The 14,714-nt window shown below is 49.5% G+C and overlaps 7 protein-coding genes across 7 annotated transcripts; 4 read left to right on the top strand and 3 right to left on the bottom strand.

Moving 5' to 3' along the window:
• Window positions 1-193: 193 nt before the first annotated feature.
• On the top strand, window positions 194-1,351 carry BO87DRAFT_397796 (uncharacterized protein; the record flags this gene model as incomplete). Its single annotated transcript, XM_025625334.1, has 2 exons — window positions 194-665; window positions 774-1,351. 2 exons carry the CDS (start codon window positions 194-196, stop codon window positions 1,349-1,351), a joined length of 1,050 nt encoding a protein of 349 aa, XP_025478724.1.
• Window positions 1,352-1,833: 482 nt separating this feature from the next.
• Window positions 1,834-4,140, bottom strand: BO87DRAFT_377414 (FMN-dependent alpha-hydroxy acid dehydrogenase). The gene is made up of 5 exons (XM_025623546.1): window positions 3,678-4,140; window positions 3,532-3,590; window positions 2,230-3,466; window positions 2,101-2,174; window positions 1,834-2,037 (listed from the first exon to the last, which is right to left on the bottom strand). Exons 1-5 carry the CDS (start codon window positions 3,703-3,705, stop codon window positions 1,951-1,953), a joined length of 1,485 nt encoding a protein of 494 aa, XP_025478723.1. The 5' UTR covers window positions 3,706-4,140; the 3' UTR covers window positions 1,834-1,950.
• Window positions 4,141-4,501: 361 nt separating this feature from the next.
• BO87DRAFT_377413 (uncharacterized protein) lies at window positions 4,502-5,116 on the top strand. The gene has a single exon (XM_025623545.1). The coding sequence runs from the start codon at window positions 4,688-4,690 to the stop codon at window positions 5,054-5,056; it is 369 nt and encodes a 122-aa protein (XP_025478722.1). The 5' UTR covers window positions 4,502-4,687; the 3' UTR covers window positions 5,057-5,116.
• BO87DRAFT_85111 (uncharacterized protein) lies at window positions 4,923-5,928 on the top strand. The gene has a single exon (XM_025629621.1). It carries the CDS (start codon window positions 5,130-5,132, stop codon window positions 5,754-5,756), a length of 627 nt encoding a protein of 208 aa, XP_025478721.1. The 5' UTR covers window positions 4,923-5,129; the 3' UTR covers window positions 5,757-5,928.
• Window positions 5,929-9,248: 3,320 nt separating this feature from the next.
• Window positions 9,249-11,787, top strand: BO87DRAFT_310635 (6-phosphofructo-2-kinase PFK26; the record flags this gene model as incomplete). Its single annotated transcript, XM_025619512.1, has 2 exons — window positions 9,249-9,529; window positions 9,918-11,787. The coding sequence occupies 2 exons, from the start codon at window positions 9,249-9,251 to the stop codon at window positions 11,785-11,787; spliced, it is 2,151 nt and encodes a 716-aa protein (XP_025478720.1).
• A 559-nt stretch (window positions 11,788-12,346) lies between these two features.
• Window positions 12,347-13,446, bottom strand: BO87DRAFT_459850 (DsbA family oxidoreductase). Its single transcript, XM_025628980.1, has 2 exons — window positions 13,146-13,446; window positions 12,347-13,033 (listed from the first exon to the last, which is right to left on the bottom strand). Exons 1-2 carry the CDS (start codon window positions 13,188-13,190, stop codon window positions 12,383-12,385), a joined length of 696 nt encoding a protein of 231 aa, XP_025478719.1. The 5' UTR covers window positions 13,191-13,446; the 3' UTR covers window positions 12,347-12,382.
• Window positions 13,447-13,578: 132 nt separating this feature from the next.
• Window positions 13,579-14,696, bottom strand: BO87DRAFT_459849 (uncharacterized protein; the record flags this gene model as incomplete). The annotated part of the gene is made up of 2 exons (XM_025628979.1): window positions 13,579-14,178; window positions 14,263-14,696. The coding sequence occupies 2 exons, from the start codon at window positions 14,694-14,696 to the stop codon at window positions 13,968-13,970; spliced, it is 645 nt and encodes a 214-aa protein (XP_025478718.1). The 3' UTR covers window positions 13,579-13,967.
• Window positions 14,697-14,714: the final 18 nt, after the last annotated feature.

The raw sequence follows: 14,714 nt of genomic DNA, 5'->3' as shown, positions 1-14,714 counted from the left end.
CCGAGAAACCGTGCACATTTCCGGTTGATTCAGTGACAGAATTCCCTTTTCTAAGAATAGGCGCACCCTACCTCATTGGGCACTAGGGTCAAACGGCGGGCTCTTCTGCACTCCAACCTCAGTGATCGTGCTTTTACTTACTCCCAGCATCTCGTCATCAGACACTGACCACCTCACTGAATACCTACAAGCCATGGCTCCATCTAAGAAGAAGCGAAACCAGTCCAAATCCAAACCCTCATCATCCAAACGTCGCAAGATCGTGGAGACAGCTCCTGAGACGCCTAACCAGTCCGAGAAGACTGTCCCTCAACCGACCGTTCCACTCCAGGCTCAGCCTGTGAGCCCGGTAGATTCATTGTCCAGCAACGTCTCCTTCAAGCTCCATCAACGCCTCGAGCGCTATGACGACCTTGAACCGTCCGGCATTATAGTCGACGTTGAGCCACCGGATGATATCAAAGAATATGCATATAGCACGGTCTTGGGTAGCAAGAAGCTCCGAATGGTAGAGCAGAGCAAAGTAGTGGAAGCGTTCATGGCGAAGATAGCTGAACTCAGCCGCAGAAACAACATGAAACATGAGTGGGTAGGGCTCATACATAATGCCATTCTTCACATGAACCTAGAGAACAGGGAAGCGTTCAGGACTGTTGAAGATAAAGGTATGTGAGACAAAATTTCCCCAAGTTTTTGGTTATTTTTAGCACCATGTCTGACATCCCAGAAAGAGTTGCATAGAAACATAATGCCAAAGCCCCTACGGAATCTAGAACACCGTTCTCGACCTGACATTTGCGTTGGGTTGAGCGAGTCTCACCTACGAGAGATCCTATACAAAGACCCGGACGATGCAGCTGCGAAAGAATTCTGGAACAAGTTGAAAGAAAAGGATGGAGTGATCAGTGATCCATATGCGAAGCCGCAGTATCTGCGCTTTCCATTCTTCATCGTGGAAGTCCGGGCCGACTTCAACGGAGATAATCTGCACCAGGCCCAGAATCGAGCTGCAGTTGGTGCTTCTGGTGCACTCTGGATGCTTCAGATGCTCTCTGAATATAGGAGTGGTACGAAAAGCGCGAAGTCCAAGAAGGGCTTTGATGTTACCAATCTTCCGGTATTCTCACTTGTTTCGGAGGGCGCTACATTCCAACTCTGGGTTCATTACCGGAAAATGGTTCCGGGGAATAGCATGGACAAGATTGAATATAGTTCTGCACATGTCAAGTCATGGCATGCAAATGGTGAAGAAGCCTGTTATAAGATTCTGAGAAATATTTACGCCATTCTAAGATGGGGAGTGGGTGAATACAAGTATAAGGTGGTTGAGGCGCTCAAGTCATATGTGTGATGGCTCTTTTTCGACTGTTGATCTTGCTGGTAAGGGTTCTTCCTATTTGCTTCAACTGTTCTACAGAAAGAATGTGCTGATCCTCTGGTTTTAGAGTCTCTGCTGTTGACAGGAGAACCTATGTTTCGGCACTATAAGATCATAAACCCCCCTCCTTTCTTGGCCTCATATTTGTTACATTTTGTCTAAGAAATTGGTTGTTTTGATATGTTAAGAAGAATTCAACATCTCTCTGTTTCTGGTTACTGATAGGATTGTTTCATTGGTCACTTTAATACTGACTGTTTACGGACTACAATTTCTTTTTTGGGCCACTGGACATTCCTTCATTTATCAATACTTCACACTAACATCGCTTACCATCAAAAACATACGAAGTATCAGAAAGCTTGCTATACTTGTTGATAGTCATTCGATAGCTTCAAAATTTCCTCATATACCAAGTTATGAGTGTTACGAGTCTCTTTGCAGTAGACGCTATATGCATTCTACGGACAGTCAAGTCAGGCTTGCAAGTAGTAATGGTTACCGCCATGTCTATTTCTCTACAAAGAACAGAGATGCTAGGATGTATACTCGCATTCCAGATGTCGCTCGGTTCATAGTTTGGCACGGTATGTGCTTCGGATACCTTCCAGCCCTGACGGTCCATCGTAGATTTGCTGTTCTACAAGGCGGGTGTTGATCTGTCGCATAGTCAGTTAGTGCTGGAAAGACGACAAAAGAAGTGGAATGCAGCCGACACTTACATGTTGGGGTCCTAGATCCTCCACACGCTCAACACCGAGTAACCGCATGCATGTCTTGGTCTCGTCGGACAGAACTAAATATCCAAAGTCAGCAGATGTCCTATTTGAATCTCGGATCCATATACGTACTCTGCAGAGTGCGCTTGACACCCTCAACACCACCGGCTCCTAAGCCCCACAGCGCAGGGCGTCCAATACCGACGCCCCTTGCGCCCAGACAGAGTGCCTTGACAACGTCTGTGCCACGGCGGATACCGCCGTCAATCCATACTTCCAACTTATCAAAGACCTCCGGGCAATATTTCCGGATTTCGAGTAATGTGTGCACAGCTGGAGGGGCGGTGTCGAGAGCACGTCCACCATGGTTGGAAAGGATAATGCCTTTAACCTGGGGAGTGTGAAGGGATGCAATGTAAGCATCCTCGTGAGTCTGAAGACCCTTGAGGACAATGGGTAGGTCGGTCTGCTTAGCCAACCACGGCAGAGTCTCCTTCCATGTGAGGGTTGGATCCGTACCCGCGAAAAGCTGACGTCCGACACCTCCCCCTCCGTTGTTGATATCTTTCGAAGACTTGTCTGCGGCCTTTGTGGCGCTCGGAACTGGTGCTGATGCGCCCACGGTGTTGCCGCGCTCGTCGTCCTCTCTCTTTCCAGGCACAGGCGCGTCCAGAGTGAGAACAATGAACTTGATCGCCTTGAGCTTGTTTATGCGTACCAGCATGGCCTCACTCTTCTTCCGGTCTGTTTGGACATACAATTGCCATCCAAATACTTGGTCTGGTGCGGCGTCCTGCACGATCTGCTCTGGGGTCATTGAGGCGTTGTTGGAAATGATCTGCATGGCCCCGAAGCTGCGACAGGCCTCCGCAATGCCAGCTTCACCTGCTGGGTGGCCCAAACGAGCCATGGCTGCGGGGGAGACGTAGATGGGCATGCCGATCTTGTTGCCCAGAGCTGTAGTATCCAGGTCACATCGCGTGCAGTCGATGAATACCCGTGGTCGCAGCAAGATGGATCGGTAAACTTCAGTATTGAAATGTTTCGTGATTTTGTCGTCAGAAGCTGAGTAGTAGTAGGCCCATGCCTTCTTGCTGACATTTCTGGTGGCCACTTGCTCGAAATCGTCCATGTTGAGTAGACTCTCCATCGGAGGCGGGCCTTCCTTTTCCCCCGCATCTGAGGCCGGCTCCGCTTGTACTTTCGGCAGCGTGTCGGCATTCACCGTTCCCAAGAATGCTTCGGGCTTCAAATTCTCCTCCAGAATGCCCGGAGGGTGAATAGGGTCGTATTCCTCTGTGGCATCTTTCCCTGCAAGCTTGAGAATTATCTTGGCACCACCAGGGTGCTCTGAGAGAAAGTCGGTGACCTGATTGAGTTGGAGTGTTTAGTTTCGGTTAAGCCACAAAAAGATGTATGATTGGGTGAACATACATCGTAAACTTTTCCGTAGAGTATTACCCAGCAGCTCTCTGGAGTGTTGTGTTTTGCGACTGAGGGTCTTCAGTTAGTTTCAAGACTGTGACTCTATCTTGAGATGACAATTGTGCGCTGCATGGGGAATTCCGGGGTATACTAACCTTCCGCCGCGTCGAATACCTTGCTCATCTTGCTATTCAAAGAGATGCTTGGGTCGTAGCAATTGGTTTTGTTACAATTGTCGAATGTGACCCGCGAGAGGGAAAAGGAAAGAAGAGATGAGGAGAAATCAAGGATAGTCAAGAGAGGAAAAGACGGTAGAAGATGAAGTGTTCGGAGCGGTGGCCTCGAATTGTCTCCTCGCATTCAACTAACCCGGTTAAACCCACCCCCATTTACGGCTCGGCCTGAACTCCGACGAGGAGACAAAGTTGGGGGCGGCGATTGAAATGCCGCCTGTTTTGGGAAATGTCGGTCGCCGACGGGGACTGCTTAGAGAAAGACGATCGGCCATTGGTGGACAATCCGGGGGCCCTTGATGTCATGGCTCAAGCCTGTCTCCAGTTTTCTCTCGGAAAAGTACTTATCTTAGTATGCTCTTGAGCTTCATCTCTTTAATATGAGTAATCCATTTGCTACTCTACAATTGACCCAGGATCGCAAGTCCTCCACGTAGCGAAAAGGCTATAGGCTACAGGCTACAGCAGACGATGCAGCGTAATGCCAAGTTGAGCCACCAGGTGCCATGGTCGCGTGCTATTCCTCTTCCAGTGCAGCTAGACCACGTGAAAGACCAGGCTGCTTAGCTTAATCCCCTCATCATCCTTCGACTTGCCCAACGTCCATCTTAAATTTTTCATGTCGACTTGTCGACTTTCGAGGTGGCATACTTTTTGGGGCCTAACTTCAACCATATCGGAAGTCCCCTCAGTTCGCTTCTCATCACCAAACGAGGAGCCAAACAGTCGCCCCTTCACTCCAGTATCCCGTCGATCGGAGAACTCGAGTCGTACCACTCAGATATTACATGACACGTCATGATGTTTGAGGTGCGTTGGCTGACTGGCGATTACCACACGGCTTATTCTTCCTACAATGAGATTTGCATCTATAATGATGTCTCTGTACTGACTGGCTCCAGCGTCGCGCCGCGGACCGTTACCGGCTGCGGATGCACCGTGCCCGCACAGTCGCGCTAACTTCGGATGAGATTGTCGAAGTACGAGCAGCGCAGCGGACTTTCGAAGGCGCCTACATCCGTACAGCTTTATCCCAGTTCTCTTTCGCCCTGGTGGTATTGAAGATCTTCACCAGCGAGTTCTATAGCACTGGAGCGCTTTTCGCCATCTACGGCACGGGCGTGCTTATCATCGGACTCTTCCGTCGTCAACAAGGCAATCGGCAATTCTTTTCCGAGATAGGGGAGGATGGCATTCGTCACAAGTTCAGAACTAGTGGAAATGCCGTGGTGGTGTTGACGGCCCTTAGCATTGCCGCCTACGCGACCCTTATCGCGCTGACCGTGAGGCTGGACAAATAGGCGGTCACGCCTCGCCAAGACACTTTAGGCAGTATGTCTACAACCTACTGCGTACCTGCCAAGTACATGCAGGATGCGACGGGCTCATCCTCCAAGTGCAGTCGAGAGACGTGGCACGCGGGTGTGCCGAGCCGACTTCCGCCAACATCAAGCCATATCGACGTTCCAGCGCAAAGTTGAGGGGTGGCCCGACAGGGATAAACTTGCAACACGAGTAAGACATTTCCTGCCCGGGTATGTGGGACCTGCGGTTCATGACGAGATGGAGCATTACCGCTCTCAGTCACCCGAACTGGCAGCCTCACTGTCTAGGATTATCATGTTGTCTATGCTCGAACCATTGCCTGCAATGCTCGTAACTCGTTACACGGTACTCTATGTCGCTGCTACGGGAGATGATTACCGGTCTAGTCCACTCCAAACTATGGTGGCGCTACTGACGATACGTAACGGTCCGAAGCGTGCTCGGGACGGCGTGTCGAATAGTCGGATTGGTCTGCAGTTCTCCTTGCAACATGTCCCGAAGGGAATACTTTCTGTACATTACCTTCTTGTATGGTTAATCTGTCTCTTCGTATTCAATTACTCATGGTCTAATTCATACATCTATTCACGACCCCTTCCCGACTTCACCAGCTCTTATGTAGCCCTCCAATATATAAACTGCAGTATCCTCCGTATCCAACTCTTCTCTTCATAAAACTCCCATCATCTTGGATACGTGGCACCTTAATAGCCGGGTCGATGAATTTGATAAAATGGATAGCCAAAGTATCATATACATTAAAAAACCAGTTACAAAAGCCTACTATCTCTGGGAAAAGTTGACCTTGACTGTTGTAGATGTCTTGCTCATCGACATGACTTATATACTTCTATTGGCTTTCAGTGACACTATAAAAGGACGAGGTACACTCCACAATGAGTGCCTTATCTGTTGAAAGAAATATGGTCCCGAATATAATCAATGGAATCTCTAGGTAAAACCATGACACAACTGCGTTGGCTGAGCACTTTCAACTGGAAAGAGAGACCAACGTAAAATATGAACGATCTGCAGAAACGACAAATAAATCTCATTCGTACTATGGACAGTCGTCTAGACGCAGAATTGAAACTATACAACAGTATCAGAGCAATGGTACTGCACTGGCGTGTTAGCACAATACATATGACACACCATTACGGGCTGCACAACACCCTTAAGGGCATATTATCGCGGACATGCCACAAGATCTATTGGTGAACAGAAGAAATCTTGGGCTATATTTTTAGAGAATTATCCAGTCACCAGTGGCGATATCCTCTTATTAAATAGAGCGAGTTATAACAGCGCTCTATCACACTAATCCTCAGATGCTAGAGAGCCGATACGGACCACAAACTGTCAGGTAGTCTGCAGCGAGTAAAGAGTCCGTATAATACAACTACCAAAGCCCATAATTACTAGTGGATGTCCTTTCGATATCAATGGCCTCTGCGTTAGATGGCCTGGTCTCAAAGACTGAAATTTTCGACTACACTACCTATGCTGGAGACGATGTCTCTTCAATTAGTGAGGGACTCAAGATGTCCCTTCTTTATTGAATACATTGCGAGAGTTTGGCCCAATTACTTTTGTCCTTATTGGTTCAAGTTAAAGCGTCCTGGAAGACGCTAGTCTAGCGATCTGCAAACCTATTGTGGCTGCTTATAGAGTAGCTATAATGGCAATGGTATGCAACCAACTCAGCGCTGTGATATATGAGTATATATTACCTTGGAGGTTGAAGGAGACCGACGTGTGGTCACAGGTTGATGCACTTGATCATCGGACTGGGCAGAAAGTGGCCGATATACAGAATTTAGTTTAGATGTCCAACGAAGAGTCAACCGCAATCAGCCATAAGATACTGGGTAGTCTGTTGGTACCCTAATACTGACATCTAACATAGCAAGTAAATAAATTCTGCTATCATCGGCATTATGTTTTGTGCCAAATGGCAGAAACGCCATGGAGTCTCAGGAGAACGATTGTTATTCTCTTGCGAGATATATATTTATCAAAGAGGAGTGTCTGGGGAGACGTCCAATAAGTGATGAGACAGGAGTACAAGGAAGATTCAATCAGAATATGGGACAGGCTATGGGGGGCATGTTTCTATCAGAAAGTCTTGATATAAAGTTCAGTGACTTTGAGACTTGAGTCTTGCATGAGGCCTACAGTCGAGTATCAGACTCATTGGTACGAAATATAGCCGGTTCTCCTCTTGCAGTTGGGGAATTTAAAGTTCCATGGGTTCCATTGCATAAGATAAGAGATACTCTGAGCAATAGAGAGGTTTGCTTCAGACACTTGGTTGGCAAATCATCACTGGCATATGGAAGTATGGATATGACATATGGAATTCAAATATAGCAGCTCACAAGTTAATGTGGTATCAAATGTATATACAAGACGATAAGTGGCTGGAGGTATAGCCAATGTGCATACTACTTTTCGGCCAGCAATAGAAGAGAATACTCGTCATGTTTTGGCCCTATTAATCCAGAACAAAGAGTGCTTAGTACTAGCCAAACTTGAAGCGAAGGGTTCTGAAACGTAGCACTAATGTAACTCAACCTATTATAGAAATATCCGGTTGCAGTGTAGAAAGCGAAGAGCAACAGCTCTTTGTTTGAATGCCTAGCGGATGCTGATAGCTGTCGCTTCGTTTAGCTGAATCGGGACAGGGAACTGCATGTCCTGCAGACAGCCGGCTTGGAGTTAAACCACAATCCATGGCCAGATTGTGAAATAGATCGAACTACATTCTGGGAAGTAAAATGCTGACTCGGTCGATATCTCCGTCCACTACTTTTGCTCGCATCCGGACTGAAAGGATTAGGTCGTAGATTTTGAATCGATTGAACACAACAACCCGATATATACGGAGAAAATACGAGGCCGAAACCAGCAAGACTGGGTAAGCTGCAACGGAGATGATCGGATCTGTACAGTGCAGGACAATCTGAATGAAACTTGGAAAGATTGTTGACTCGCCTTGCTGGCACTAAGACATCTGACACCCTTACCTAGGCCAAGCATTCTAGATTTTCTCGGTGACTATCGATCGGTACTATCTATCTGCAAACTTAGTGCGGAATTTAAAGGATTCACTTTAATGGTTGTTTTATTTGCTTTTAGCTCTATGATCGACAGTGCAGAATGACTAGCGGACCTGGTCGGACATTCTGTAACCGCAGTAGACTAGATACATAGTTAAAACCGGGTGTACCAAGTAGTGTTACTTTCTAAATATGTACTTTGGTACATAAGTCCACATATTGTAAGAAGTAGCAAATTAGTGGATATGATTTGACATCATGGGGTGGCCATGGATTGATCAATCCGCGGAAAAGCTCCACCGTTTGTCATGAACGAGTGGGCGGGAGTGACTTCATCAGCAACGGACGTGACCCTCTTATATGCCCGGTCGCAGTTGGAATCTCTTTGACCTCCAAGACCCTCCGTCAACCCAGACGATAAGAATCATCCAACCGAATTAGCCTTTCCCACCTCGTGCACAAAACCCTGGCCTATAACTTCACTTATTAGTTTCAACTGCGCCCTGCAGTTTTGCCTTCGGAAGAGCCGGAATAAGGAGCTTTGCATTGCATGGTTCCGCCGCCCTGGAAGAGCGTTGCGTGCTGTGAACTTAGCCCCGTTCTGCGGGATTCTGCCAGCGTCTATCTAACTCAAGAAGACGCGGTGGTGCAGTTGCTACCGCGTGGTGGTATAAAATTCACGACCGCGACTGTAGGGTCTCTCTCTCTCTCTCTTCAGAAAGAAGTGGACTGGCTTGCATTCACGGAAAGAGCGAGCAAAGTGACGAGTTGTGTGCCGAACAAGTGAATTTGAAGTGACGTTTGGTTGGGAGCGCGGATTTGACTCATCCCGCCCGCCTCACAGCGCGACGACCAACACAACATCTTCCCCCTCACTCTTTTTTCTCCATCCTTCTCCAAATAACTAACAGTTCCTACCCCTCGATCATCATCATCGCCTCCGTGAGTAAAGACTGTGGTTGACCTGGTTTTGAGGTCGCTGCCAGCATTAGATCGGAGGTGATTCTCACTGTTGTCATCCTCTCATTGGCTCTCCCTCTTATTCTGTTGTTCACCTATCAATTCATCTTTGCATCTCGGCTGCATCCCTGCGCCACTCGCGGGGATGTCTCAACACACCGATATTGCACGATCCGCCATCATGACGTGCGCGTCGGCCCCCGATCACCAACGTGCCGGTGCTCCAGGAAAACCAAATGGATCCGTTTCTCACTCGGGAACTGGGAAAGACGCTAATCTTATGCCTCCCCCCAAATCACTGGTCGGACGAGCGCTAGGCAACGAACTGCATTCCGATTCCCACAGGGGATCGCAGGTGCCCAAGGATGGTGTCGGGTTTGCCCTAACAGACACTCCGATTTCTACCGCACCCTCGTCTCCACCTTTGTATGTTCTCCCGCCTTTTCCTTGCTCCTGTTGGTCCGTTTCTTTTTCGTCTGCTGTCTAGATCTGTTTCGGGGCGTTTTGCTCTCGAAATTCTAGATCGTGAAAGCCCTTTTTTCTTTTTTTTTTAAGATTTTAGTTTATTATGTATTCCCCCGGAATGATCGACGGCTGTCAATTCGGGTTATATTGGCCCGGCTGATGACCCGGTCTTCCCCGCGCGTTTGCTTCCATACTTCCTTTTCTCCGAGTTCATCCTCTTATCTTAGTTCTGGGATTGGGCCATGTGTCTATCTTCCCGGGAGTCGTCTCCTTATTTGTCGCAGCTGTTTCTGGACACAGTCAGGAACAGAGTTTGTGGCGTTGCAAGCTAACTAGCTATCCACATTAGTACTGCCAATACTACTCCGTCGACCCCGGGTCGAATTCGTGCCACTACCCTCGATATCCCAGGTCTCACCAAGTCGAAGGTCTCTCCCGATGGACGTATTGCTCAACGTGATGTGGGCTCGAAACTGGTTATTGTCATGGTCGGCCTCCCTGCCAGGGGAAAGAGTTATGTCACGAAGAAGCTGGCCCGTTACCTAAATTGGCTGCAGCACGATACCGAGATCTTCAACGTAGGAGAACGTCGTCGTGTGGCCGCCGGAAAGTCTCCAGCTACCGATGGAAGACGTCCGAGTCACAGAGCCAGTACCATTCATAGCGAGCTCGTTGATTCCGTGCGTCGACTCAGTGTCAGCGTTGGCACCATGAATCAGCCGTCGAAGAAGAGTGACCTTAGGGCCGAAGCAGCTGCGAATGCCTCGGAGGTCGCTGTGACCTCGCCCCCTGAAGTTGAAGGCAACGTCCCGCCTTTCGATGGCAGCCTCCCGCCTCCTGCTGTCCCTACCAAGATCCTGGTTAACGGAAAGGAAGAGGATCCCTCCGAGAGCACTATCGTCCCACCGATGAATGCGTCTCCGGCCGAACAGGATGCCATACGCGAGGCATCTCCCGAGCCCATCGACCAGTCAGCCAATTTCTTCGACCCTAAGAACCAGCTGGCTGTGAAGCTGCGAGAGCAGGTGGCCTTGGACACGTTGGATGAACTTCTGGATTACATCCTCGATGAGGGCGGCAGTGTCGGCATTCTTGACGCCACCAACAGCACCATGGAGCGCCGCAAGGCAATCGTCGATCATATCCGCAACCGTGCTGGCCCCGAGCTGAACATCTTGTTCCTGGAAAGCAGCTGCGTGGACGCGGAATTGCTGGAAGCCAACATGCGTCTGAAGCTGTCGGGTCCCGATTACAAAGATCAGGACCCTGTCAAGGCCCTCGAAGACTTCAAACGACGTGTGGCGCTCTATGAGAAGTCCTATGTTCCTCTCGGCGAGTACGAAGAGAAGCACAGCATGGCGTACATCCAGATGATTGATGTTGGACGCAAGATCGTCTCTCATCAGACCCATGGCTTCCTTTCGTCGCAGGTTGTCTATTATTTGCTCAACTTTAACCTCTCCCCGCGTCAAATCTGGATTACCAGACACGGTGAAAGCAAGGACAACCAGCTGGGCCGCATTGGTGGTGACTCCGAATTGAGTGAGAATGGCCATCGCTATGCAAAGGCGCTGAACCGTTTCATCGACCATCAGAAGCAGCAGTGGGAGTTGGTTCAGAGACAGAAGGAAATGCTGCAGCGTTTGCCCCCTCGTGCTGGCGATAGCACTCCTCCCAACCCATCGTACATTCCCCGCGACCGGCCTCGCAACTTCTGTGTTTGGTCGTCGATGATGCAACGTTCCGTGCAAACCGTCGACTACTTCAATGAAGATGAGTATGATGTCAAGCAAATGAAGATGCTTGATGAGCTCTATGCTGGCCAGATGGAAGGAATGACTTACGATGAAATCCGCGAAAAGTTCCCTCAGGAGTATGCAGCGCGTCGGAAGGACAAGCTCTACTACCGCTACCCCGGCCCTGGAGGCGAAGGGTATCTGGATGTGATCAACCGGCTTCGCGCCGTGATCATTGAGGTGGAGCGGACGACCGACCATGTGCTGCTGGTCACTCACCGGTCGGTCGCCCGCGTCCTGCTGGCGTACTTCCGTGGCCTGAAGCGCGATGAGGTTGCTTCTTTGGATGTGCCTCTGGGGATGCTTTACATGTTGGAGCCTAAGCCGTACGGTGTTGAATTCAAGGCGTACCGTTACAATACCGATACGGACTGGTTTGACTACATTCCCGACTTCAAGTTGCAGCAGACTTCCCAGTACTAGACTACGCTAAATGCCCGGCCTAGCACGATTAGTGACATCTCTGCTCACCTTACAGATGCCTTCTACGAGCAATGACTCTTGACGACGTTTCTTTCTTCATTTCTTCAACTTTGCCTTTCTCTTCTGCTTTTACTCGGTGTCATGGAGCCTTACGCTGGACTGGTTGCCAGCTGTTGCTTCCCCCCCATTCCCTTTCGCATACGTGTATTATCCCGGGAGACGTCCAGTTGCGTATTCACTGGGTCTTGGCTTTAGCGCGCATTTGCTTACTCCGGCGCCGGAAGGGATGCCTTGTCTCCTCTTTCTGAATTCATCCGGGGATATTACTTGCTCGCATTTGTCAACTCGGGCGTTTGGGGATTCTCTTTGGGGTCGCAAATTCTCCTCCCCACTGCAAAGACTTATGGCTGTGAATTATCGGAGGACTTAATGGGGAAAAGGATGGCTGTCTTATAAGACTAGACTCCACTACGTTACACTTCTTCCTGCTTGTGTTACATATTTGCTGCCTCCATAGAGCAATGTAATTTGCATGGGATCAACAGAACCTGTAGATTTCCTCATATAGTCATCTAACATCGTAATAACCCCCCTTTCAAGTACTCTTCTTGACCTGCTCAAACACCTCCAAAAAGGTCTCCGGCTCATCCGCCCCTTCCACAGCATACTGTCCCTGAACCATATAGTACGGCACGCCCGTCACCAACTGCCTTCTCGCCTTCTCAGCCTCCAAATCAACCTCCTTCCCTCCCTCCTCCCCATCCAACAACCTCTCAACCTCACTTCTCTCCAACCCTGCCCCAACCCCCGCCTGCACCAACACCTCCCGCTCCGTCACATTCTTCTCCTCTTCAAAATACGCCCGGAACAACTCCTCCGCTACCCTCGTCTGCAAGCCCCCAATCACACTCTCTTCTTTCTTCTCTTCTACATCCTTCTTCTCCTTCTCCTTCTGCCCCGCATACCACATCAACCGATGCGAGTCCCGCGTATTCCCCGTCCTCCCACCAAAACTGAACTTGATGCCTTCGCTCTGGCCCACGGCACCCAGTCGATCGAAAATGGCAAGCGCACGGTCGGCGCCAAATTTCGACTTGTAGTATTCGGTCTTGTCCAGGCCGGGGAAACTCGGCGAGTTCGGGTTCAGGTAGAAGGCGTGCCAGGTTAGGGTGAATGTGTCTGCGGGGTGGGTGGCTTTGTGGGTTGTGATCGCGCGCATGAGGCGGCGGTAGCCGACGTAGCACCACTGTTTCGTTTTATGTTAGTATATATATATATATTTATATAATCTGTTTGAGAGAAGTTGTTGGTTTGGAGGGTGGGATGGGCCGGGTTATGAGGGGGGTAGGTTTAGGTACCGGGCAGACGGTGTCGGAAATGATCTGGATGTTGAAGTTGGTCATTGTGTATATTGACCCTTCTCTAGGTTAATCTTGTCTTGGATTAGGCAGAGGAAGATGAATCGTGAAGAAAGATGTAGCTGTATAGTTAGCTGGTTAATGGGGATATTCACAATGGATTTGTCAGCAGATTAGCAAATTGTGGGGGAGATTCAAACACATGGACTGCAATGGAAACAGTTATTGGTGATCTGCTTGTAGAGCCGACTTCCGATCCATCTATTAGCAAATATACTAGTATCGGGGCTGGTCTTCATCTGACCAGTTGGAAAGTGCAGTTGAGTACTAAGTACTAGTGATGCTGCGGGCTGATCCTCTATTCTTCTCCCCATATGACATCATCTCACCGGTTTTATTGACCGATGGAATTCCACAGAAGATGGTTGACATACTGAAGTAGTAGTATTCTCCTATAGGAGTCCAATGAGTGGACTTTTCTTCAATAGAGAGTCAAACAGAGTTGGTTCAACAATACTATTATATCACGCCCGGCACTGACGCGAGTCCGCCTTGGCCTCGACTTGCTGGCAGGGCTGGAAGGCAAGGCCCGAAGTGGTAGCCAACCCGACGCATGGCCTTGTACCATACGGCGCCTGAGACCGGGTGTTGCAAAGGTGCAATATCTGACGCATTGGCAAGTGATCGAGGAAGACTTTGGTTAGCAACGTCTACAGGGGTTCGGCAGTGTTATTCAATTGAGCCATCCTTTGTGATCGTGCTGACCGTGAACTCGTGCCATGACTCCTTAGCGCTGGAGCACGGTTGTAACGACAATAGGATCTAGGTACCGCTTTTTGTGTCCAGTGCGAGCATTTGGGGGAATGTCACGTTGCGCAGTTTGAAAGGGAGTTCGGAGATGGAAGTCCCCTCGGGGATCTGCCCAGTTGCATACGTCTTCTGGTAGATGGCTCCAATAGCCATAGCAATGTAGCCCGCCGCGGGGAAGATGACGCTGTCTCCGACAAGATGGTCGCGCAGCCAAGTGATGTCGCTTAGCCGCAACACATTCTTTCATGTTGGATTAGTCCATGGACTGCCGAGGGTTTTGCTACCAAGGAGGTCATGATAGGGGAACTTGCGGAAGCGCCAGTCGTGACTGGATTCGCTTTCGTGCCAGTATTTCACGGAGTGGTTCCACTGGTAGTTGGGTAGGTCCGACACAAACACAGGGTGAGCGTCGCCTCCTTCATCGTTGAATTTTGTCAGCGATATGGGGTAGCCCATGGAGAACAGCGTCCCAGCTGCATGTAGCAAGGCCGAGATCGCGTTAGGGCCGCGCTTCCAGGCCGAGACATACTTAACTGATGAGGAGGCGGCTTTTTTGGTCTGGTTTATTGGTCCGGATAGTGCGTCACTTAGCCCAATTTCGAAAAGGCAACCAACAGCCTCTGGTCCCGTTATCAGCTCATGTGCGGCCTGGCTAAAGAGCACAGGCGAAACCATGTTGGCGACCCAGTAGGCAGGCCCTGGTGGGGTTTCGAGTATCTTGCCGGTGGTCGACGACACCATTAGTGAGTGCTTCTTGTT

Source organism: Aspergillus neoniger (genome assembly GCF_003184625.1).
Source record: "Aspergillus neoniger CBS 115656 unplaced genomic scaffold BO87scaffold_20, whole genome shotgun sequence".
NCBI lineage: Eukaryota > Fungi > Ascomycota > Eurotiomycetes > Eurotiales > Aspergillaceae > Aspergillus > Aspergillus neoniger.
Note: the sequence above shows the minus strand (reverse complement) of the source record. Positions and strands in the feature narration are given on the sequence as shown.

Bases quoted from the DNA above. Each gene is read 5' to 3' on its own strand.
- BO87DRAFT_459850 (XM_025628980.1), bottom strand. From the start codon at position 13,190: ATGACCAACTTCAACATCCAGATCATTTCCGACACCGTCTGCCCG. The intron at 13,034-13,145 runs GTACCTAAACCT...AAAACGAAACAG, and splicing joins TTTCCGACACCGTCTGCCCG to TGGTGCTACGTCGGCTACCG.
- BO87DRAFT_377413 (XM_025623545.1), top strand. From the start codon at position 4,688: ATGCACCGTGCCCGCACAGTCGCGCTAACTTCGGATGAGATTGTCGAA.
- BO87DRAFT_377414 (XM_025623546.1), bottom strand. From the start codon at position 3,705: ATGAGCAAGGTATTCGACGCGGCGGAAG. The intron at 3,591-3,677 runs GTTAGTATACCC...GAAGACCCTCAG, and splicing joins GGTATTCGACGCGGCGGAAG to TCGCAAAACACAACACTCCA. The intron at 2,175-2,229 runs GTACGTATATGG...TTGGATATTTAG, and splicing joins TGTCAAGCGCACTCTGCAGA to TTCTGTCCGACGAGACCAAG.
- BO87DRAFT_85111 (XM_025629621.1), top strand. From the start codon at position 5,130: ATGCGACGGGCTCATCCTCCAAGTGCAGTCGAGAGACGTGGCACGCGG.